The 24,725-nt window shown below is 50.3% G+C and overlaps 1 protein-coding gene across 1 annotated transcript; it reads left to right on the top strand.

Annotated features, from left to right (window-relative positions):
* Positions 1–747: 747 nt before the first annotated feature.
* Gprc5a (G protein-coupled receptor class C group 5 member A) lies at positions 748–19,996 on the top strand. Its single transcript, XM_005072876.4, has 4 exons — positions 748–901; positions 15,235–16,161; positions 18,740–18,795; positions 19,048–19,996. The coding sequence occupies exons 2-4, from the start codon at positions 15,246–15,248 to the stop codon at positions 19,138–19,140; spliced, it is 1,065 nt and encodes a 354-aa protein (XP_005072933.1). The 5' UTR covers positions 748–901; positions 15,235–15,245; the 3' UTR covers positions 19,141–19,996.
* Positions 19,997–24,725: the final 4,729 nt, after the last annotated feature.

Here is a 24,725-nt window from a genome sequence, read left to right on the forward strand (position 1 = left end):
GCCAGACCGGCCTGCTAATGGAAGAGCTGCGGGCACCTGCCCAAACAGGTGGAATCAGACACCGAAGGCAAATTCCTTCGTTTCAAAATTTTATCAGGTGTCCTGCTCCTATCAACCCGCTTTGTCACACTTTTGGAGAGCTAGTTAGGAAGATGCCAATATGATCTCTCTGCCCAGGGCTATTCTAACCCGGTTATGCCACTGCAGTTCCCACAAGGGGCTTTGCCGATCCATCTTTGGGTCCCCGGGGAACTTTTCCTCGGTCTTTTCCTCCTTCACCTTGACTGGGAGACCCACAAGTGGGTGGCCATCTCTTTTCTATAAGCCTGGCTCCCTGTGCGCCGGAGGAAGAGTGATGGGGGTGATGCCAAGGGGGAAAATGAAGACCTGCTTCTGCCGCACAAAGTAACAAAGGAGCTGCTGGCTAGGTCTTCGCCCTTGGGGCTCCGGAGTGCCCTGGGGGAGAACGGGTGTGGCTCCCTCTAGGAGACGCCAGCCAGCAGCGCCCATCCATAGCTGGGTTCACCGTGTGGCCTTTTTCTTACCAGCGCTCCGGGTCGTGGGGAGCTATACGCATGGCACACTCGGGTGCTCAGCCCACAGCCCCGCCACCCTATTTCATGAGTGACTGTGATTCTGACGTCAGGGAGGCTTTCGGTTCATTCTCTGGCACGGTGACTTTATTTTCATAACAGCGAGAAGTGCCGCGGAACTGGATTAGGCGTGTCCTCTACCCCCGCCCCGCCCCGCCCCCTGTCCCTCGGTTCACCCTCTCCCTCCCTCCGGCGACAGAAGCCTTTATAACTGCTCTGCCGGGCCAAGGCGGGATCGTTGTCCCGGGACGTGCTCAGCAGCCAGGGGTAGCAAGTTCTCGGTTCACCCCCAGCGCCCCGGCGCCCAGGTAAGAAGGGCACGCGGGGCCCCAGCTTTAAATCCGGAGAGAGGGGCATGGGGAGCCGTGGGGCCGGAGAGCGTAGACAACCTGTGATGGGCTTTGGCGGGCTAGGAGAAACCGCTGGAACCGAGAAGGTAATGCCTTTACTTCACTCCCCTCCGAGTGCGGAGTGCGTTCTCTGGGCTTCCCAGGTTAAGACAGGGGAAAGACCAATAAGCAAGCAGTCTCGAATTGTAGCCCAGGCTTGGAAGGTACAGGATTAAGAGTTCAAGGCCAGCCTCGACTACATACCGAGTTCCAGGTCAGCCTGGGCTACATTAGTCCCTGTCTCGAAACATAAAAACAATATTTTTAAATACCGAAATGAAAAGATGTACGTCTTGGACTGCTCTAGGCTACTGCCAGTTGCTGCTGAGCACCTGGTGAAAGACGGGTTGTTACTGAGCTTCCAACTCCCATCTGAGTTTCAAGGGATGGTGAATGAATAGAGTGGGGGGGCAGGGGGCAACGGGGTGGGGGGCGGCGGGGGTGGGGTAAGCTGTTTCTTTCCCAGAGGAGACAAGGCTCAAAGAGAGACTTCTAGATAGATTTTCCTCAAAACCCTTACATTCAGGGGTGACAGAACAAAGACCCCCTGGTGTTCCTCCACGCCCCCTTTGCTTTCCCCAGTGCCCCCCCCTCCGGGACCTTTCTCCCTCTAACTCCTGCCTGGCCAGCGAGAGGGTGGAAAGCTCATCTTGCCAGAGGAGACACACGGCACACAGTGGTACGCAGGGGCAGGTTGGCTGATCTCATGAATCTGAAGACAGGAAATGGTGGCTGTTGTTTTTATTTTATTTTTTTAGATATTCAGGCTGATCTCGAGTTTGTAACCGTCCTTTCTGCCTCAGCTTCCAGGGTGCTGGGATTATAGGCATTGGTCACCACACCTGACCAAAACTGTGCCTTAAACATCTATACTGTAGGCTCCTAAATGGCAAAGCCTGCCTGGACCAACATTCCTTTACTTTTCTGCAGCCCAGCTTTCTTCTCAGAGGCATTTGTTGAAGCCTGTGAAGGGTCCTTGGGAATCAGCCACTGCTTCTGAGCTCATTCCTGAAGGAGAATTCTTTAGCCACTTCAGACACAATGGCATGGGGACTTGGAGAGGAGGGTGAAGCCAGCACTCCACCCTTAGGGGATTGTGCCCTGGCCACCACAGACAGAAGGAAGGGAGGAAGGGTTGGGAGGAGCCGCCCTAGGATCAAAGCAAGAATGGAGAGGCTGGCCTCTAGGCCCAAAGGGAAGGGACAGCCAGGGCCATCTCTGTGATTTCCCAAGAAGGGTCTCTACCTGGCGCCAGGCAGTCCAATGTTTCCTGGTTCTGCAGAAACATGTAACTTTTCAAGCAGCCACCTGTCCCTGAGGTCCCTATGCTGAGGGGGTCTTTGGGGATGCCCAAGCATGTTTTCAGTGTAGATCCTAGATCCTCTTTCTCTGTGTGTAGATCCTTGCTTCCCCGTGGCTGCACAGTCTCCTTCTGTGACTGGCTGAAAACTTGCATTTTCAATTCTGTTTATTCCATTCTTGAGAGGTAACCGAGTGTGAGGAGGAATTCTGATGGAGGGTTCCACTGTTCTTTCTGGAGATCCACAGACGGAACGGTGTGATCACACAGTGGGCAGTAAATCCAACAGGATTTTCACTTGAGGCGATCTGACCTTCAGAGCAAGGCTGACCCTTTTCTTGTTTGTTGGAGTCTCATCCCCTCTGTCTGTAGGTGTGAGCATGCCACAGTGCCCATGTGATGGCCAAGGGACAACTTGAGGGACTTGGTTTACTCTTGCCACGATGTGTCTTGTGTATGGAACTGGGGTCCTTAGGCTTGGCGGCAAGCGCCCTTACCACTTGTCAGCTCCTGCTATTGTTTTGAAAAAGGGATTGAAATAGCCTTGACTGACCTGGAAGCCGCTGTGTAGACCAGGCTGCCCCCAATCAAACTTACTTCTATATTCTCAGTGCTTCCAAAAACTCAGTGTTTGTATTTTAACCACCCCCTTTTGCATCAAGGTGTCATTGTGGCCCTGGCTGGCCTAGAATTTACCACATAGAGCGGCTGACCTTGAACTCGTTGCTTCCCAAGTGCTGAGACTAAGGCATGCATCACCATGCCCCCTTTATTTTTGTTTTAATGGCCTTTCTTCCTTCTCTCTCTCCTTTCATTTTGAGACCAAGTCTTTATCACTTGCCCTGGAACATTCCAAACTCCAGAACTCAAATGCTTTTACACTTTCTCTGTTTCAAGTGGCTGGGATTATAGGTGTGCCCCACTGCACCGAGCTTGTATGTTTATTTTAGATTTTTCAGATTCTTGTGTTCTAAATGACACTCAGCTTTTGGTAAACATTCACGACCATTTGGATAAATTCCATCGGATAGAGCAGGGGTAGCAAACTATGAGTATGGGCTATGGTCCAAAATAGCCCGTAGTTTTGTTTTTTACTTAATAGTTTCTTCCTTCCTTCCTTCCTTCCTTCCTTCCTTCCTTCCTTCCTTCCTTCCTCCCTCCCTCCCTCCCTCCTTCCATAACCCCCCTCCTCGTGTCTCTCTTTTGAGACAGGGTTCCTCTGTGTGTCAGTCCCGGAACTCTGTAGACCCGGCTGGCCTCAAACTCACTGAAATCCACTTGTCTGAGCTTCCTAAGTGCTGGGATTAAAGAGTTTCATCAGGGCTGTGTGGTAGTGGCTCACACCTTTAATCCCAGCACTTGGGAAGCAAAGGCAAGTGGATCTCAGTGAGTTCAAGGCCAGCTGGTCTACAGAGTGAGTTCCAGGACAGGTTCCAAAGCTACACAGAGAAAGCCTGTCTTAAACAAAAAACAAACAAACAAACAAAAAAACCAAAAAAAAAGGAAAAGTTTCATGGGGAAGTGTTAATGCTCATTTGTTTTTATATTATTTGTGGCCGCTTTTATGTTACAAAGTCACAGCTTCCAGAGCCCAAACTTCTTACTGCCATTACAGAAAATGCTTGACAACCACCAAGTTAGAGGGTCTGAATTATCTGGTTAATAATGAAGATTTGAATGGTATGAAGATAGGCAGTGCTTCCGTTAAAGTATCCAGAAAACATTTTTGAGATCTTGTTGGTGATTTATTTTACACATGACATCTGCCAAGGACCAATTTTTTAGTCTATAGGTGCAGAGGAGATGGCTCGGTGGTAAGAGTGCTTGATGTGTAAGCGCAAAGACCTGAGTCAGAATCCTAAGCACCGGTGTAAAACCCAGGCCATAGCCATGTGTGGCCGCTCATTATGTAAACCAGGCTGCCCCCAAACTCACAAAGACCCTTGAAATGCTGGGATCCCGGAGCTGTGCCACCACACGCAGTGGTTCTTAGTGTCCTATTGCGCATTCTCTTTCATCAAAGTCCACTTGCTTTTGGCGTTAGGGTGGGGTAGCTCCACTGTCCTGCGTGAAGGTGAACAATGAGCCTTCTTGTCAAGTGTGTCCTCGCCTGTTACACGATGATGATGTGTTCTCCTTCTCACTACCTGGAAACTCAGCTCGGTTCTGTTAGTAAGGCATTATTCACAGGACGCTGCCACGGTGTGTCATGTTTGTGTGATGGGAACTGGGCGGGCTACCCGGTCCAGGGGCTCTCAGAGAGGTACTTCTCATCTTCCCTAATCCCTTTTCAAGTGCAGAGACATTTCTGTGGGACTCCTCCCTTGGAAGAACTCAGCCTGGATAAAAGTAGGAGGGTCAGAAACATCTGCATGCATTCATCTTAAAAGTTCTTAATCCATTAGCCGGGTGTGTTGGTTCACGAATGAGAGCCCATTACGTGGGAGATGGTGGCGGGAGGGTTGGGAGTTTGAGGCCAGCCCCAGCTACACGAGAATGAGACCCTGTCTCACATAATACCTCATCCCCATCACTCACATTTGAGTGAGTGTTCAGCAGGTAATCTTAGTCCAAAACACTTGCTCAGGACCACTAAGCAGAGCATATAGAGAGAGAGATGCCACTAGCTAGAACATATATATATATAGAGAGAGATGCCACTAGCTAGAACATATATATAGAGAGATGCCACCAGCCAGAAGGCCTGCTCTGTGTCCTCATGGAACTTATTATCCGACAGGCTTGTCAGCACTGGTGTCAATGCAGTCACTACCAGGCACATGGAAATAAATGCTTTACTATCAAGTCTAGGATGAGAACTGCACATTTGGAGTGAGGTGGGATTAACAATAATGTGATAAAATTTCCAGTACATTCAGGTGGTGGTGGCTCACACCTTTAATCCCAGCACTGGGGAGGCAGAGATAGGTGATCTCTGTGAGTTCAAGGACAGCCTGGTCTACATAGTGAATTCCAGAACAGTGAAGGCTACACAGAGAAACCCTGTCTTGAAAAACAAAACAAAAAACCAAAAAATCCCAGTAAAGGTTGAACTGGGAGAAGAAATGCAACCGAGTTGTGAGTGGGAGGGGAAGGGGCTTTCTGACTAGCAGAATGACTTCATGTACTAAGTATGATTCTGTGTGAGAAGGCCTCAAACAGCCCCAAATTCCGATTCACACAGAAAACACTTTTGGAATGTCGGGTGTGGTAATGTTCACCAGGAATCCTGGCACTCAAGAGACAGAGGCAGGAGGATCGTGAGTTTGAGGTCAGCTTAGGTTGCCTACAAGTCCAGACCCTGTCTTTAAAGAAAGGCCAGGCAGTGCGCGCCTTTAATCCCAGTACTGAAGCAGAGGCAGGTGGATCTCTGAGTTCAAGGCCAGCCTGATCTGCAGATCCAGGTCCAGGACAGTCGGGCAACACAGAGAAACCCTGTCTTGTAAAGTCAAAAAGATTAAAGAAAGAAGGAGGGAAGAAGGGGTGGGGGCTGGGCAGATGGTCTGGCGGTTAAGAGCATTTGTTTTTCTGGAAGACCTGTGCTCAGTTCCCAGAGCCCTCATTGGGTGCTTTACAAATGATTGTGACTCCAGCTCCAGGGGATCTGACAGGTACCCTCTTTGGGCCTCTGTGAACACCTGCACACATGTGTCACGCATATCCACACACATATTGAAAACTTAAAAAAATGTAACTAGACACTTTGGGATAATTTGCATATGTCAAAACCCACGAAAGACAAGTAAAAAAACACACATTGCCTTGGACAAATTATTTAATTTCTTTCTGGCTCAGTTTTCTTGGCTGTCAAAGGGAGTAATAAGATACTAATTATGGTAGCTCACCTCTGTGAGCTACATACTGTGTTCAAAGCCAGGCTGGGCTACGGTGAGACCCTATTTAAAGACAAACGAGCATTAAGTGGGAGTATGAGGATTAAGCGGCACAGTGCACGGCACAATAACATTTTACTAAAATGTGGGCTCTCCTACCTTGATAGCTTCATTGCCTGTCCTACATTTCCAACCAAACTAGACCGAGTGTCTCTGCTCCCAGTCCTGCGACAGCGGCAACACCAATTGCTCATAGTTTCGGAGCTGATCTGCCCCTGCCCATTCCCCCTGGTCTCCCTCTCAATCCTACCTTCACAGCAAGCTCAGTCCTCTGATCATCTCTCATGCCTCTTCTCCCAGGTCTGTCCTGCACCTCCCCCTCTTCATCCTGGTTAGGTAGGTGAGGCTGTGATTCCCATAAGCCTGCTCTCCGAGATCCCTAAGTGGACGCCCTGTCGCTCATCTGATCCACTCACTCTGTTAGGTAGGTGAGGCTGTGATTCCCATAAGCCTGCTCTCCGAGATCCCTAAGTGGACGCCCTGTCGCTCATTTGATCCACTCACTCTATTGCTTCTCCCAGGGCGGCAGCCGCCCTCTGGGTGCTGTGGGGTTTGCCCACTTGGTGCTTGTTGATGAGAGAGATTGACTCCCTGGAGGGTTGCTTGTTCTGGGGACCCGTTGGCAGTCAGAGCTCGACTCTATGATGGCGTGGAGCGGTGGTTCTCAACCTGTGCGACGCAACCCCTCCCACAGGGGTCGGATATCTGATGCCATGCTTATCCACTGTTAACATTATGATTCCTAACAGTGGCAAAATTACAGTTGTGAAATATCAACGAAAAATTTTTATAGGTGTGAGTCACCGTGACTTGTGGAACTGTGTTAAAGGTTTGCAGCATGAGGGAGGTTGAGAACCGCTGTAGAGTCTATGGAGAGAAGCTGGGGAACAGGGAGGCTCTCGAGACCATGAAGTCTGTGCAGAGAAGCTGAGGAACAGGGAGGCTCTCGAGACCATGAAGTCTGTGCAGAGAAGCTGGGGAACAGGGAGGCTCTCGAGACCATGAAGTCTGTGCAGAGAAGCTGAGGAACAGGGAGGCTCTCGAGACCATGAAGTCTGTGCAGAGAAGCTGAGGAACAGGGAGGCTCTGGAGACCATGAAGTCTGTGCAGAGAAGCTGGGGAACAGGGAGGCTCTGGAGACCATGAAGTCTGTGGAGAGAAGCTGGGGAACAGGGAGGCTCTCGAGACCATGAAGTCTGTGGAGAGAAGCTGGGGAACAGGGAGGCTCTCGAGACCATGCTGGTGACACAGAGAGGAAGGGAAGCAAGGATGAAACTGTTTGCTAGAAAATCGCTCTACAGCCGGGCGTTGGTGGCACACTCCTTTAATCCCAGCACTCGGGAGGCAGAGGCAGGTGGATCTCTGTAAGTTCGAGACCAACCTGGCCTACAAGAGCGAGTTCCAGGACAGCCTCCAACACCACAGAGAAACTCTGTCTCAAAAAACCAAAAAAAAAAAAAAAAGAAAAAAAAAGAAAAAAAAGAAAATCGCTCTACCCATCTTTGGTCCTCTCCAAAGACATTTATGAATTCTAAGATAGATCTGTTTCATTATTTTTAATTATGTGTTTGTGTAGATATGGGCATTTTCACACATTTATGTCATAACTTTTTTTCTTGTTTAGATAGGGTCGTGCTATGTAGCCCAGGCTGACCCTGAACTCAGATCTGATCGCCTCTGCCTCCTGCTGGTCTTCAAAGCAATCACCATCACGTCTGGTCTCATACTCTGTCCTTATTCGTTCCTCTTCTGCACTGCTCTCCACACATATTTAATTTTTAAAAAATTATTTATTCTACACAGGATCTCACTAAGTTTCCCGGACTGACCTTGAATTTGCTATGTAGTCTAGGCAGACCTCTTGTATACTTACTTGTAATCCTCTTGTATACTTACAAGATAAAGTAGCTGGGGTTACAGGCACGGGCCTCCAAGCCTAGCTGAAGTATAGAATGATTAGTATCTTTCCTTTGTGACAATAGATATTTAAATTAAACATTTAAAAAATTACGTGCAAGCCACATGGTAGTGGCGGCATGCCTTTAATCCCAGAACTGGGGAGGCAGAGGCAGGTGAATCTCTGTAAGTTGTGAGTTTGAGGCCAGCCTGGCCTACAGGACATTCATAGCTACACAGAGAAACCCTGTCTTGAAACCCCACCCCCCAAAAAATGTATGTGCATGTCTGAGGTGCCAGAGGACGACCTCAGTTGTTGAGTCTACCTTCTATTTCTTTGAGGCAGTCTCTTGCTCACCATTGCGTACGTACGTCAGACTAGCTGGCCCAAGAGTCAGCACAGAGTCTCCGGCCTCCCATCTCCCTGTAGGCTGCCCTGTTGGGCTTTTAACTGGGTTCTGGGGACTCAAACTTGGGTCTTCATACTTATGTGGCAATCATCTTATCCCCTGGCCCATAGCTTCTTCCTTAACTTCATCTCCCAGGAACTAACCTATAGGTAGATTATTAGAATAGCCGATGAGATCATATGTTAAGAACCTATAAATAGGAGAATGTGAGACAAAGCATAACATTTAAGCACAGTGCCGATCCAGCATGTGGCAGTAGTTGGCATTTAATGCCTCGTGATGCTGTGACTATTGTTACTACTGACTGAACATAGCAATTCGAGAATAGAGAAAACAAGGAAATGCTACAGAGTCACAAGTTTGCAGGGCTGAGATCTTGATGCCACCCCCAGGGTAGTGCCACGTGCCCTGTGGTCCCTTTGGTGACATAAGAAGGAGGACAGATAAGCTTAGAGCTGTCTTAGTTCCTCAGCACGTTCACTTGCGAGGTCTGCTGGGAAGGGCCATGTGGAGCCAGCTTCCAGGGGTAAGCCAGTGAGCGCCCCCACCGCTACAGCGCTGACGAGGAGTCTGGAAGTGGAGGGTAGAACCGGGGGCTCATCAAACGCTGGCGATTGTCCTCCACCCCAGCCAGTGCCACATGCTAAGGCCGCGCCCAGGGCCAACACTATCCACAGAACTTTTGTCCCTCAGACTCCCAGCCCATCCCTGCCCTGCCCTCACTCACCCCTAGGCCTGGTTTGGGAGTTTTTGAAGTTCTCCATACATATTTTAGTGATAGGAGGTGGGGTGAGGAAGAAGGCAGGGCTGGGAGAGAGCCCCAGAAGCTCTCTGCTTGCACTGCCCAGCGGGCGAGCAGTGATGCCGACTACGGCGGGCGGGCGGGCGCAGTGCCCCGGTTCAACAGTACTTCCCTTGCTTCACGGAAGAGAAAACGGGTTCACAGGGGTTAGTGGTTCATACACAGTGTACCTGAAACCCAGCTGTACTAGTGACCAAAGACCCCTCAAGAGGGAGAAGGATTTATTTTGGCACTTTGAGGGGGCCACAGACCGCCATGGCGGGGAAGGTGTGGTGACAGGTGTTTATGAGCGGCTGGCTATGCTGCTTCCGCTATCAGGGAGCAGAGCAGAGGTGGCCAGGAGGCTGGCTCAGGCTAAGAGCTCTAAAAGCTCGCCCCCAATGGCCTTAGTTCTCTAGGAAGTCCCCATCAAAGGCTGGCTCGTATCTGGGGACCAAGTGTGCAAACATTTCATGTTCAAACCATTCCAAATGTGAAGGGTAACAGGGCTTGGATTTGAGCTGAGCAAAAACCTCCCTTCTAGTCCCCCCTTTCTCCTCTCTCCCCTCCAGGTCGTCGTCCGTCCGTGTCCCCCCCCCCGCCTTTGCATGTTCCTTCCTTACCTGTCCAGATTTAGGCAACATCAAGTAATTTTCCATCCTGCAGCCCGTGTGGCTCAGGTCTGTTATCCAAGCACTCGGGAGGCTGAGGCAGGAGGATTGCCAGGAGTCTAGGCCAGCCTCAGCTAAAGTAAGACCCTGTCTCAAAAAAACAAGTAAGCTGGGCTGGGGAGATGGCTCAGGGGGTAAAGGGGCTTGTGGCTAAGTCTGGGAGCGTGAGTTCGATTCCTGGGACCTGCATGGTGGAAAGAGAGAGCTGACACTTTCACGTTGTTCTCTGATCTCCACGCGTGCACTGTGGCGTACACATGGCCTCCCTGCTCCAAATGAGTGAGTACATAAGTAAATTAGCGTAAAAAAAAAACTCTACAGCAAAGCTAAGAACCTGTGTTCGGCACCTTCGTGGCTTCTTTCTTTCCTTAGGATCATATTCTGGTGCTGCAGCAGGTTTTCAATACACACACCCTTGCTTCTCAAGTGAGTTTTCTTGTCCTCCGACTAAATTCCAAGTATTTAGGACACTTTTAGACTTGTGGAGCAATCCCAGCCAGCTGGGGAAAGGGTGGAGGAGGGTTAATAGGTGAATTACATTGGTAACTCCCCCCAAATTAGTCACCCCCACACAAAATACTCACTAAGACTCTTTGCTGTGCTGCTGCTTGGGGTGGTGCAGGCCTGTAATCCCAGGACTTGGGAGGGAGAGGAAAGAGGACCAAGTTTGATGCTAGTCTGGGCTGCAGGAAACCCTGTCTCAAAAAACCACACCGGTGCTTGTCCACACCCTATTGTGAGAGGAGGGGGGGCTCACAAGGCCCCACACCCCCCTGAGGGTTTGTGCGTAGTTACTGGTTGAGAGGGCTGGGGGGGGCCGGGGGGGTAGGCATTTTCTTCAATAGCTGCATGTTCCTATATGTAGCCCTAATGAAATGCATTGGGTCATAAAAAACATACAGCACTTGGGAGTCAGAGGCAGGTGGATCTCAGTGAGTCTGAGGCCAACCTGGTCTCCAAAGTGAGTTCTAGGCCAGCCAGGGCTGTTACACAGAGAAAAAAACCAAAAGTGCATAAATCATAGTTTAAAAACAAAACCATGAAAGTTTTCTAAAAGGTTATTTGTGGCATTGGGGTAGAGCACATGCCTAGAATGTATGAGGCCCTAGGTTCTACACACACACACACACACACACACACACACACACACACACACACACACAACTAGATGGATGCTTGATATTTAAAAGACACACCACCAAATGCCCTGGTCTTCGGAGTTGGGAGGCGTCAAGCAGGACATAGTCCTGCACAGTTACAGAGAAGCTAGGGACCAATGCCTATGTTCCTTTGTTTAGTGCTGCAATTGTCTTTTAGGCCAGAGGTTGCTGATCTCTGTCAAGATTCATCGTCATCAGGTTCAAAGTCCTTCCCAAAGATCAAGTGGTTATGATTAACAGATGCTTGTCCACAGACAGCAGAACCCAGAGGGGTGAATTGGCACAAGGAGGGCCAGGGAACATGGAGAAACAGAAGCGTCATCCCAACAGAGACCTTTGTGACTAATCTGAAAGGGCGGGGAAGGATGAGATGACATGTCAGACGTGTGTCCCTTGTCTTGCCCTTGTACCTCTAGATGAGACTGGGCTAGTGTGTGTGTGTGTGTGTGTGTGTGTGTGTGTGTGTGTGTGTGTGTGTGTGTGTTACTGAGGATTGGACCTAGGCCATTTTGCGTGCTAAGCAAGAATTCTACTACTGAGCAATTCTACTACTGAGCAATGTCCCTCCCCCCGCCCAGAGTTCTCGTGATTGGCACACAGTGGGACTCAGGTGTTAGTTGTCATTACTATAGTGAGACAGCTGAGGATGGATGACTTTATATAGAGAAGAAAGCTCATTCTTATAGCTCAAGAGTTAGGGATAGCATCTGGGAATGGCTGTCTTGCTGGCAAAAATCTCATGGTCCCACAAAGTGTCCAATGACAACAAGGCATCACTCAACATGGAACAGGAAGCCTGTGGGTGCACACGTGTCTTCTCTGGTCTCTCCCCCTCTTATAGAACAACCAGGATTCAATCATGGGCACTCTATGCTAATGACCTCATCTAACCCCCTAAAACTCCCAAAGGTGCCATTTAAATGCCTTCGTCTGATCAAGTGATCTTGTTTCGGTTTTGAGTCATGCAGAGTCTCATTGTTCAGGATGTCTTCAAACTCAATATGCATCACAGGCTGGTCTTGAACTCCTGATCTTCCCACCCGCCTCTTCTAAATGCTGGGTTTATAGGTGTGTACAGTCATGTCCAGAAGTTTCCACCTTCTTATTATCTCACAATGGGGACTGAGGTTTAGCTGAGCTGTGGAGTAGGGAAGGGCAGATGCTACAGAGACATAGAATCAAACTTTTGTTTTTGGTTTTTCGAGACAGGGTTTCTCTGTGGCTTTGGAGGCTGTCCTGGAACTAGCTCTTGTAGACCAGGCTGGTCTCCAACTCACTGAGATTCGCCTGCATCTGCCTCCCAAGTGCTGGGATTAAAGGCGTACGCCACCAACGCCCGGCAGAAGTGAACGTTGTTGAATGATTGATTATAAAATGTAAAGTGAACCTTGAAGAGCCAAGTTTCATTAAAAAGTAAGGAGGCAGAGTTAAACATTTAGAGTAGCACGCTGTACACAAAGTTCTAGTGACTGGGGTTGGAGAGACCATTCAGCAGCCACAGTGCCTGCTGCTCTTCCGGAGGACTGAAGTTCAGTTCCCAGCACTCAATACTCAGTCACTTGTAACCCCAGCTCCTGGGGATCTGACCCCCTCTCCTGGCCTTTGAGGGCACCTGCACTCACATGAACATACCCACACATAGACACACCTGCATGCGCATAATTAAAGATAAAAACTCTTAAAAATCCCAGTGCATGGACTGGAGAGATGGCTCAGCAGTTAAGAGCATTGCCTGTTCTTCCAAAGATCCTGAGTTCAATTCCCAGCAAGCACATGGTGGCTCACAACCATCTGTAATGAGATCTGGTGCCCTCTTCTAGCATATAGGCAGAACACTGTATACATAATGAATACTTTTTAAAAATTCCAATGTATACACTATGCATTTACATAAGTGAATTCATGTGTATATGTTACTCATCTACATAATTTTTTACCCATTACTACATGAATAAAATAATTTTAGTAGGATGGCTTGTCTCACCTAACTTAGCAGTTACTTATTCATGGTAGGGTCTCACTCTTTAGCCCAAACTAACTAAAACTTGTAGCACGGGCTGGCCTCCAACTCACAGTAATCCTCCTGCCTCAGCTCCCCAAGTGTTTTGCCTCCTTAGGGGAAGCGGGTATTTGAATTCCGTCCGTGCTGACGAGGCTGTTCTTTGGTTAGTGAGACATGGCTCTCTCTGCCTTTTGAATTGATCGTAAAGACATGGGATGGGAGAGGGGGGCAGTGAGGTCCTTATTTATTGGGTGGGCACAGTATCCCACAGTAGCAGGCACTCTGTAAGTCGGCTGCAAAGTCTCACCTGCAAGCATTGCTGTGTGGTGAGGCAACTCGGACTCATTGCTTTTCTGCTCCCTGGAGAGAGGCCCTGATGCAGCTGATGCTGTGCACTGGTTCCATTCAGTGCTTTCCATCCCTGGCCTCCCTCTCATTTCTGACCTCTTCCTCCCCCTCTCTGTCCCACTCTAGAGGAGTGCTGTGCCTTCCCGAAGAGTAGTCCTCCATGGCTACACCCTTCCCAGCCAGACACAGCTGGCTGTAGAATCTACCCCAGATTCTTCTTCTTTTTTTTTTTCCGAGACAGGGTTTCTCTGTATTGCTTTGGAGGCTGTCCTGGAACTCGCTCTGTAGACCAAGCTGGCCTCAAACTCACAGAGATCCACCTGCCTCTGCCTCCTGAGTGCTGGGATTAAAGGCAGGTGCCACCATGCCTGACTTTAAATTTGGAGGAAGTTTTTTGTTGTTGTTTTTATTTATTTATCTATCTATTTATTTATTTATTTGATCTACCCCGGATTCTTGAGTGGACTCCCTACTTGCTGTGGACCGAGCAAACCCACAGGGGAAAAGAAGGCTAAGGAGAGAAAGGATCAGGCATGCTGGTGCCAGCCTGTAATCCTAGCACTCAGGGGGAGCCAGCAGAGGTGAAGGCCATCCTTGGCTACAAAGCTCGTTTGAGGCTAGCCTGGTCTACATGAGACCTGCCTCAAGAAACGATAAAATAGAAAGGACGAAAGAAAAACTAATGAGAGAGAGAGAAAAAAAACACAAGTGACAAACAATAAGACAAAAGTGATAGTCTAGAAGTGTCATAGTAACTCATAGGTTTTTATTTAAGACATTCAGGATCCATAGACAGCCATGTCTAGCCCTTTTGAATTTCAGTGTCTTTCTGACACAGGCTTTCACATGTGAAGATTCCTGTGTCTTTCGTCCTTTGTCTTCCTGTTCTTCAGAGTATTTAGAAGTCATGGGTTTGGGCAACAAGGGTAAGGGACAGAACAAAAAAAGGCTTTTTTCCCTGAGGTGTTAAGGACAGACAGGAAGTCAGCTGTGGTCCACGCAGCCAGTTTCTGGTTCTAATGGGTGAGCAGATTCTGGGCTTTGTGGGTCATTTCTCAGCTGGGAACTTCTAACCTTTTTAGTGTACGGGAGTTTGAGCTATGAGGGTAGCGAGCTGGAGGCCAGCCTGGGCTTTATAGAAAGATCTTTCTCAAAAGACAGCAATAAGCCAGTGATGTTCCAGACTGGTCATGGAAACTCACGCCTGTAATTTAAGAGGCTGATGCAGGAGGACCGCCAGAAGATTGAAGCCAGCTTGGGCACATATGGAGTGCCAGGCTCACCAGGGATACACAGAGAGGCTGCATCTCAGACAACAAGACTAATACAAACATTAATTAACACCAAATTAAAAGCAACAATAAAAATCCCAAAGCCAAACAACAACAAAACAAATCAAAGGAGATTAATAGAGTTAAATCGAAAATATAAGATTCATTCCCTGTCTTCACTGGCCCCTAGAATTTGTCGTAGGAGGAACAGAAGAGTTGACTTTTGCAGGTGTGAGCCTGTGGATATGTAGGGGTGAGTAGGTTGGAGGATGGGACCAACGAGTTTAGTCAGGGTTACATGCAGAAGCATGGGCACTTGCCAGTGGCTGAATCTCCCCATCCGCAGCAACGTAAACTACCTGTAGACTCTCAGAGAAGAGTGAGGTCCGAGTCCCTCTCCTCGGTTAGTTTTAATGTAGTAAGTTTACAAGGGAGACTGACTAAACACAGTCCCGTTTCCATCCTGTGTCTCAGAGGCTTGCCTGGTCCCTGACTATGCTCCTTCTTATTTTAATCATAGGACCAACCAAAATGTCTGCCCCTAGTGGTTGCCGCTCAGACCTGGACCCCAGGTACTACAGACTCTGCGACCTGGCTGAAGCCTGGGGCATCGCCCTGGAAACGCTCGCCGCGGTGGGGGCTGTGGCCACAGTGGCCTTCATGTTTGCCCTCTTGATCCTCATCTGCAAAGTGCAGGACTCGAACAGGCGAAAGGTGCTCCCCACCCAGTTCCTCTTCCTCCTGGGGGTGCTGGGGGTCTTTGGCCTCACCTTCGCCTTCATCATCAAGCTGGATGGGGCCACAGGACCCACACGCTTCTTCCTCTTCGGGGTCCTCTTCGCCGTCTGCTTCTCTTGCCTCCTGGCCCACGCTTTCGACTTGATCAAGCTGGTCCGAGGGAGGAAGCCCCTGTCGTGGCTTGTGATCCTCAGCCTGGCAGTGGGCTTCAGCCTAGTCCAGGACGTCATTGCCATTGAATACCTGGTCCTCACCATGAACAGGACCAATGTCGATGTCTTTTCCGAGCTGCCCGCCCCTCGGCGCAATGAGGACTTCGTCATGCTGCTCATCTACGTGCTCCTATTGATGGCGCTGACCTTCTTCGCATCCCTCTTCGTTTTCTGCGGGTCCTTTCCCGGCTGGAAGAGACACGGGGCCCACATATGCTTGACCTCATTCGCCTCCATTGCCATCTGGGTGGCCTGGATCGTCCTGCTCCTGATTCCCGACATCCGCCCTGAGTGGGACGACACGATTCTCTGCACAGCCTTGGTTGCCAATGGCTGGGCTTTCCTGGCGTTCTACGTCTTCCCCGAGTTTCTACTGCTCCCGAAGCAACGGAGCCCCACAGATTACCCAGTAGAGGATGCTTTCTGTAAACCTCAACTCATGAAGCAGAGCTATGGCGTAGAGAACAGGGCCTACTCCCAAGAGGAAATCACCCAAGGTACGGTCCAGGAGGCTTTGGTATAAAGATGGGGGCAGAAACTGGACATGGTAGTTCAGGCTCGTGTGCGCACATCTCGTCTCTAATCTCAGCACTTAGGGGATGGAGGTAGGAGGATCATGAGTTTAAGATGGGTCATGTAGAAAGACTGTGTCTCAGAATACCCTGTGGGCATGTAGATTGTCAGTGCAGTGCTTGCTTAAGCATGAACAAAAAGAGACCCCTCCAGCGTCACTAAAAGTGGGTAAGCTCAGCACTTGGGAGGTAGAGGCAGGAAGACCAGAAGTTGAAGGTCATTTTTGGCAACACAAGGATTTCCAGACCAGCCTGGCGTACATGAGGTGCTCTCAGGAACACAAAAACAAGCTGCTCGGTGGTGGCGCGTGCCTTTAATCCCAGCACTCGGGAGGTAGAGGCAGGTGGATCTCTGTAAATTCAAGCCCAGCCTGGTCTAGAGAGCGAGTTCTAGGTCAGCCATAGCTACATAGAGAAACCCTGTATCAAAAAAACGAAAACGAACAAAACAACAACAAAAAACCAAACCCAAAACAAACAAAAAACTCCAAGAAAAATAAAACAAACTAGCTACAAAAACATTCCCAACTATAAGACCTGCCATTTTCTGGAAATCACACCAGCAATTTCATTCCCAGCCGAAGGACATTTCCTAACCGCCCTAGTGTCTCCTGGTTTTGTCTTAACCAGACTGTAATCCCAGCCAAGGCACCTGGAGCCCACCCTGTCATCCCAGTTATGGAAAAGAGGGACAGAGACAGGAGGGAACAAACGACAAAACCCAGAAGCAAAAGCCGAGACAGAGGCAGAGGCAGAGGCATTGGCTGTAACCATAAGAATACTGGGGTGCGGAGGCTCAGGCCTGTACTGAGACCCTGTCTCAGAAAGCAAACAAGCAAGCAGACAAACAAAACCAAACAGGCTGGCGCGGTGGCTCATGGTTAGGACCACGTGCTGCTTTTGCAGGGGACTGGTTTGCTGCCCAGCATCTACTCCATCGTTCACAACCACTGGCAACCCCAACTCCAGGAATCTTGTACCCTCTTCTAGCCTCCATGAATACCACACATGGTAGTGTACTTACATACAGGAAAAACACTTATACACATAAAAATAAATCTTAAAATAAACCCCAACGCCCCCTGAAACAAAACCCCCAAACTATAAGGAACTCACTGGCCATTTACAGATTCTGATCTTCAGTAGGCTAACATCTGTATCAGTAAACCACCATCTGTATTAGTAGACCAGTGACTTTATTAGTCACCTTTCTGTTGCTTTGACAAAGTACTAAGACCCAAAGCAAACCATGTTGACTTCTGATTCCAGAGGGGCGAGAGTCCACCATGGCAAGGAAGCTTTGTGTATAAGTGTGTGAAAGACTTTCCTGTATTGAGGCTAGGTCTTGCTATGTAGTCCTGGCTGTCCTTGAACTTGCTGTGAAGAGCAGACTGGCCACTAGATGCTAACCCTGCCACCTCTGTCTTTGGCGTGCTGAGACTGTGGACGTGTGGCTGGCTTGACGCCTTGCCTTTTGTGTTTCGGGCCCCTGGCTGCTTCCGTTCTCAGGTGTCTTTCTAGTCAGTGTCTATTAGCTCACATTTCTCCCCACATCCTGTTTTGCCAGGTCTGCATAAGTAGTGAGGCCTTCCACAACGGAAGCCCCGGTCTCTATGACTGGTTAGGGTGCAGCTGCTTGTCTGATGTGGTCTTCTGCCTGCTTCAGAGTCCAGCATTCCCCAGCCTGTCTTAGAAACGGCTCCACTGTGTGTGTGTGAGCGTGCCTGTAGGACCGAGGTATTCTTGTTAGCGCTTGCCTCATTTGGTAGTGATTTGTGTATTTATTGTAGTTCTTACAGGGCAGGGCACACCTTATGAACATACTATCTTTGCTTGTTTATTTATTTTTAGTCTGAAAATTTTAATACTGTTTATTTATTTACTGTGTGTGTGCGCACGCGCATTTTAGTTACAACACACATGTATATGGCGGTCAGAGGACAAGTTTCAGCATTTTTCTACCCGTGGGTCTTGAGATGGAGCTCGATACCTTGGCAGGACTTATTTTGTTTTTTGGAGACAAGGTCTCATGGAACCCAGTTTGGACTGGAACTCACTGTGTAGTTAAAGATGACCTTGAACTCCTGATCCTTCTGCCTCCACCTCCCAGGTTCTGGAATTACAGATGTCCACCTCCCTGGCCAGGTCCTCACACTATCTTAATGAAGAAGCCTTTAGTAAGGGGGCGGGGCCAAGTAAATTCATCAGGAAACGAATGGGCTGTCTTAAAGCCAGCTCAAGTTCAAACACCCTGTGATTGTCCCCAAATACCCACAATACAGTCACTCAGAAACTCTTCCCAGGTCAGGACATGAATAAGTCCCCATGGCCCTGGGATGGGAGGGTCTGGTTTGGGGCTGGAAGGCGGGTTCTTTCCCTGCAAGACATTTGAACTGCTGAGGCCCCGAGGGACCAACCGTCACAGACACCATGACAAGTGACGCGGTGAGGGAAGCACAGGTGTGGCCCAGGTGCCTCAGTTCCCCCCCCCCCTCTGTTTCAGGTCTCGAGACAGGGGACACACTCTACGCTCCTTACTCAACTCACTTTCAGCTGCAGGTAAGTGACCTTTGTCGTTCCTCACTGGCCCCTCCCAGGGACAGCTGTCCTTTGGGAACAGATACTTTGGTGGCTCCCTAGTGGCCATCCTGAAGGGATGGATGGCACGCCTGCTTTCCCACACTGTGCCCCTCGGAGTTGGGGTGGCACAGACAGGCCCAGGGGGGACCTGCAGAGACCTTTTGAGACGAGCACTGGAGGTTCCCTGAGATGGCCATGGATGCTCTAACCAAACGATCACTTCCTTTACAGAACCGAAGTCCTCCAAAGGATTTCTCCATCCCGAGGGCCCAGGCCCCGGCCAGTCCATACAATAACTACGAGGGGCGGAAAGGGGACAGCTAGCTGTTGAGAAGAATAGGACAACCAGAGTCAGCAGCAGGCCCAGCCAGGAGCCCTGCAGATGCGAGCGGAATCCCGAGCATCCCAGGGGCACTGCACACGAGAGCTTGCTCCCCGTCCGGCACACTGCTGTCCTTCTGTCTGGGGCTGCTGCTCCTAACAGACTGCCTCTCCGCAGTGTTCCAGTGTGTTCCTTTGTTCATTCTTAGGGTACTTCTTGGAGGTGGGAGTCTTGGGCAACTCAGGATGAGACTCTTACCTCTCCCGTGAATGGGAGCAAACACCTGCTCATCTAACTCCTCACTGACTTGTTCATCTTCGGAAGCCAATTCATCAGACCCTGGGTGGGTTCCACGAGGATCACTTGGCACAGAGCAGAACTGCAATTTGCACACACCCAGAAAGGTGTGGGTCTCCACCCTGGCTCCACTGGAAGCTAACCTGGCCCCGCCCTCCCAGGTCTTCGTGCCTGGGTAGGAGAGGTTAAAGGTCACTAAGTGTCTTCTCTCAGTACGCTGCCCCACGATGGCCTGAGCAGCTTGGACACTGATTTACAAGGGCGCGTCACCTCCAAACATGCTGCCAGCCCCAGACCTCCACGTGCTTTGCCAGGAGCTCTTCTGGGCATTACTGGAGTAGGCAAGGCCTGTTTCTCCCTGCTGGGAGAATTTGGGTTTTGTTAGTTCCATAAATTCCTGACACACACTCCTTCCACTTTTGCTCCCCAGCCTCAGTAATAGATCTATCCTGAGTTCACCTCAAACTCTGTAAGTGGGCAGTGTTTATTCTTGGGGTGGGATGCATTTGTTGTGGGATAAGGTATTTGCCTGGGTATGCAATAAAGATGTGATGGCAACCATTTTTAAAATTTAAATTTATTTATTTTCTTAAAAATACCAATATATTTTAGAGATGTTTATTCTGGGTGTGGGTATGCACAGGTCATGAGGCGGTCAGGGGATGTCTACAAAATCTGTGGGGCAGAGGATTAGGACTCTATTATGGAGGAACTACGATCCGCATACTTAGCCACACACGTGGAAACAATATGCAAACATTAGCTTAATTAGGAACTTATCCCTAAAGAGTCTCCACATGGGCCTGGGCATGGTGGCACACATTTTAATCCCCACACTCAGGAAGCAGAGACAGGTGGATCTCTGTGAGTTCGAGGCCAGCCTGGTCTCCAGAGTGAGACTGGGTCAGAGTCTTGTCAGGGTGTCTCATACTTGTAATCCCAGCATGTGGGACGTTGAAGCAGGAGGATGGCTGTAATTTTTGAGGCTAGCCTGGTCTACAGAACAAACTCACAGATCCAACTGCCCCTGCCTCCCAAGTGCTGGGATTAAAGGCGTGCTCTGCCGCCGCCGCCGCCGCCGCCACCACCACCTGACCTAACTTCCATGATTTTAAGGCCAACCAGCCTGGGCTACCGTGTAAGACCCTGTGTCTCAACTCCCCACTAAATGTGTATTCATTTTTTGTTCTCACAACACAAAAATCAACACAGAAGAGTTCTGACCTCAAAAGGTGTGGGGCTCCCTCCTCACCAAGGAGCCAACGGTATTGCCATGGACACCAGCGAAGTCACCTCCGATTTAATTCAGTTCCTTCACTGTCTACCTGGAGACATGACCACATCTCTTAGACTGAGAGGACTCAGAATCCAGCTGATACCCACTTTAGTTGTCGATCTGGAGCCTGGGCGTTTGACCTGTGGTTCTGACTTGTCTGCTATAAACCAGGGTGTAGAACTCCTGTCTCCATCCCCTCCTGGAGGGCAGTAGAGTGTAAAGATTTAGTTCAGGCTGACCTTGAGCAGTGTCAGCTGATGCATGTCAGGAGGCAAAGGGCCCTCTCTGTAACATCGAAAACTAAAGGACCCAGAGACAGACACTGGGGTTCAAACTGAAGATCAGGGGAGCAAAGCAGCCAGAGAGTCCTTACCTCTAACAGGGCTGGGGCGTTCCCATTCTCAACATGGCTGGAGAATGAATGCCTGATACCGACTACTGAAGACCCTGTTCCTGTCTCCTATCTCCTGTAGTGCTGGGATTAAAGGCTGTGATCCCAGAGGCTGAGATCATCTCTATGTGAGCTGTTTCTCTTTAGGACTGGATCACTCTTGTGTAGATCTGAGTGGCCTTGGACTCACAGAGATCCATCTATCTCTTAATCCTGAGTCCTAGGATTAAAGGTGTGTACCACCACCTCCCAGCTTCTGGCTGCTGGGATTAAATGTGTGGGCCTGGCTTCTATGGCTTGTGGCTGACTTTGCTTTCTGAATCCTCAGACAAGCTTCAATAGATCATAAATGACATACACCATACATACATTTGAATAAATGGGTGATGATAAAATGAGGAGGATTGGTCCCAACAGCAGCCTTCTCCTCTTTTTCCTTCCTTCCTTCCTTCTTCCTTCCTTCCTTCCTTCCTTCCTTCCTTCCTTCCTCCCCCTCCTCCTGCCCCTCCCCTTCCCTTCCCCCTTCCCCTCCCCCTCTCCTCCCCTTCCCCTTCCCCCTCCTCCCCGTCCTCCTATTCCCCCTCCCCCCTCCTCCTCCCATCCACTTTTCTGTAATTACAGCTTTTAGTGAACCAAAGCCGCGATGCCCTGAGTGTCCACTAGATGGCAGCGAAACATCAGTGTTCAACCCTTGTAGCCGAAACTCCGAACTCAGACTCAGGCTGCATCCTGGTCGAGGCCACCGCGCAGGTAGATGGTAAACCGGCTGGAGGCCAGTGTGCCTCCGAGCTGCCTCTTCCCCACCCCTGAACTTTCAAAACCGCTTTCCATTTCCCTTGCCCTTATCTTGATGAAGCTCTCCAAGTTTTCCAGCCCATTAGCGTGCAGCCTGGCATCATTACAGGTAATGTCTCATAGACTGATCTTATTAATGTCATCTGGTATTTATGTGGTGAGAACATTGGCGTTTGGTCAGGAAAAGTGTGCCAAAACAAAAAGTACAGGCTGGCCCTGGAATCCAGCCTCTCCACTCCACATCCATCAGCACCCCCCCCCTCCATCCTCCCACACGATCTGAGCTTCCTTCCGTTCTAGACTCATGATGCTCAACACTGAATAAATACCCTGCTGGGCTTTCGCTTTCCTGCCCACTTCCTTCTGTTGCTAGCAGGGCTGGAATGCTCACTGATGTCCCAGCCTCAAAAGCAGAAAAGCCACTACTGTTGGCCACTGAGCGCCCGGGGGAGCTGGCCTCATCTGTAGGTCGCTGTCTTTGGAAATCTGTGTGTGTTAAAATTTTTAATTTCAAACCGGGCGTTGGTGATGCACGCCTTTAATCCCAGCACTGGGGAGGCGGAAGCAGGCAGAGCTCTGTGAGTTTGAGGCCAGCCTGGTCTACAGAGTGAGTTCCAGGACAGGCTCCAAAACAATACAGAGAAACCCTGTCTCGAAAAACCAAAAACATCTTTTAAAATTTCAAATATTTGCTTATTTATTTATTCAATTGTGTGTGTGTGTGTGTGTGTGTGTGTGTGTGTGTGAGGTCAGTGGGTAACTCTCCTTCCACTACGTGGGTTCCTGACACTGAACTCAGGTTAGACTTGGTATCGAGCATCTCTGCCTCCTGAGACATTTCACTTGCCTGTTTCTCTGAGACATTTCGCTTGCCTGTTTCTTCTTTTCCTTGTTTTCTTTTTTAAGATTAAACATTTTACTTCATGAGTGTTTTCAGCTATGTGTGTGTATCACATGCGTGCCTGGTGTCCTCAGAAGTTGGGAGAAGGGATCCACTGCTTTTGAGCTGGAGTTACAGCTGGTTGTGAGCCATCACGCGGGTGCAGGGAACTGAACCCTGGTCCTTTGCAAGAGCAGCCAGTGCTCTTAACTCTTGAGGCATCTTTCCAGCCCTGTTTCATAGCTTTTTTTTTTTTTTGGAGACTGGATCTTATGTAGCTTGCAATAGCCTCAAGGCCACTTTGTAGGTAAGGTTGGCCTCGAACCCCTGATCCTACCTCCCCACCTCCTAGGTACCAGGACTACAGGTGTGTGTCACCACGCCAGGCTTGCTTTTGGAATGGGGGACGGGGTACCCACACCTGTATATGTGCATGGAGGCCGGAAGAAGACACTGGGCGTCCTGCTCTCTCTCTCTGCCTTATTCCTTGGAGATGGTCTTCCACTGTAGACAGAGCTAGGCTGGCAGCTAGCAGGCCCCAGCCATCCTCCCGTCTCTACTCACCTCTTCCCTCATGGTGCTGGGTTTGCAGGTCCATGTTCAACTGCAATTTTTTTTAAACTTGGGTTTTGGGTATTTGAACCCATGCTCTCATGCTTGCATAGCAAACACACTTGCTGCGCCAATTGTGAGACACAATTTTATCATGTGTCCCAGGCTGTCCTGGTACTCCCTGTCTACCCCGGGCTGGCCTGGTACTCCCTGTCTACCCCAGGCTGGCCTGGTACTCCCTGTCTACCCCAGGCTGTCCTGGTACTTCCTGTCTGTCTACCCCAGGCTGTCCTGGTACTCCCTGTCTACCCCAGGCTGGCCTGGTACTCCCTGTCTGTCTACCCCAGGCTGTCCTGGTACTCCCTGTCTGTCTACCCCAGGCTGTCCTGGTACTCCCTGTCTACCCCGGGCTGGCCTGGTACTCCCTGTCTACCCCGGGCTGGCCTGGTACCCCCTGTCTACCCCGGGCTGGCCTGGTACCCCCTGTCTACCCCAGGCTGTCCTGGTACTCCCTGTCTGTCTACCCCAGGCTGGCCTGGTACTCCCTGTCTGTCTACCCCAGGCTGGCCTGGTACTCCCTGTCTATCTACCCCAGGCTGTCCTGGTACTCCCTGTCTGTCTACCCCAGGCTGTCCTGGTACTCCCTGTCTACCCCGGGCTGGCCTGGTACTCCCTGTCTACCCCGGGCTGGCCTGGTACTCCCTGTCTACCCCGGGCTGGCCTGGTACCCCCTGTCTACCCCAGGCTGTCCTGGTACTCCCTGTCTGTCTACCCCGGGCTGGCCTGGTACTCCCTGTCTACCCCAGGCTGGCCTGGTACTCCCTGTCTGTCTACCCCAGGCTGGCCTGGTACTCCCTGTCTACCCCAGGCTGGCCTGGTACTCCCTGTCTGTCTACCCCAGGCTGTCCTGGTACTCCCTGTCTACCCCAGGCTGGCCTGGTACTCCCTGTCTGTCTACCCCAGGCTGGCCTGGTACTCCCTGTCTGTCTACCCCAGGCTGGCCTGGTACTCCCTGTCTGTCTACCCCAGGCTGTCCTGGTACTCCCTGTCTGTCTACCCCAGGCTGTCCTGGTACTCCCTGTCTACCCCGGGCTGTCCTGGTACTCCCTGTCTACCCCGGGCTGGCCTGGTACTCCCTGTCTACCCCAGGCTGTCCTGGTACTCCCTGTCTGTCTACCCCAGGCTGGCCTGGTACTCCCTGTCTACCCCGGGCTGTCCTGGTACTCCCTGTCTACCCCGGGCTGCCCTGGTACTCCCTGTCTACCCCGGGCTGGCCTGGTACCCCCTGTCTACCCCGGGCTGGCCTGGTACCCCCTGTCTACCCCGGGCTGGCCTGGTACCCCCTGTCTACCCCAGGCTGGCCTGGTACCCCCTGTCTACCCCAGGCTGGCCTGGT

This window comes from Mesocricetus auratus, unplaced genomic scaffold, assembly GCF_017639785.1.
Source record: "Mesocricetus auratus isolate SY011 unplaced genomic scaffold, BCM_Maur_2.0 Super-Scaffold_100001, whole genome shotgun sequence".
NCBI lineage: Eukaryota > Metazoa > Chordata > Mammalia > Rodentia > Cricetidae > Mesocricetus > Mesocricetus auratus.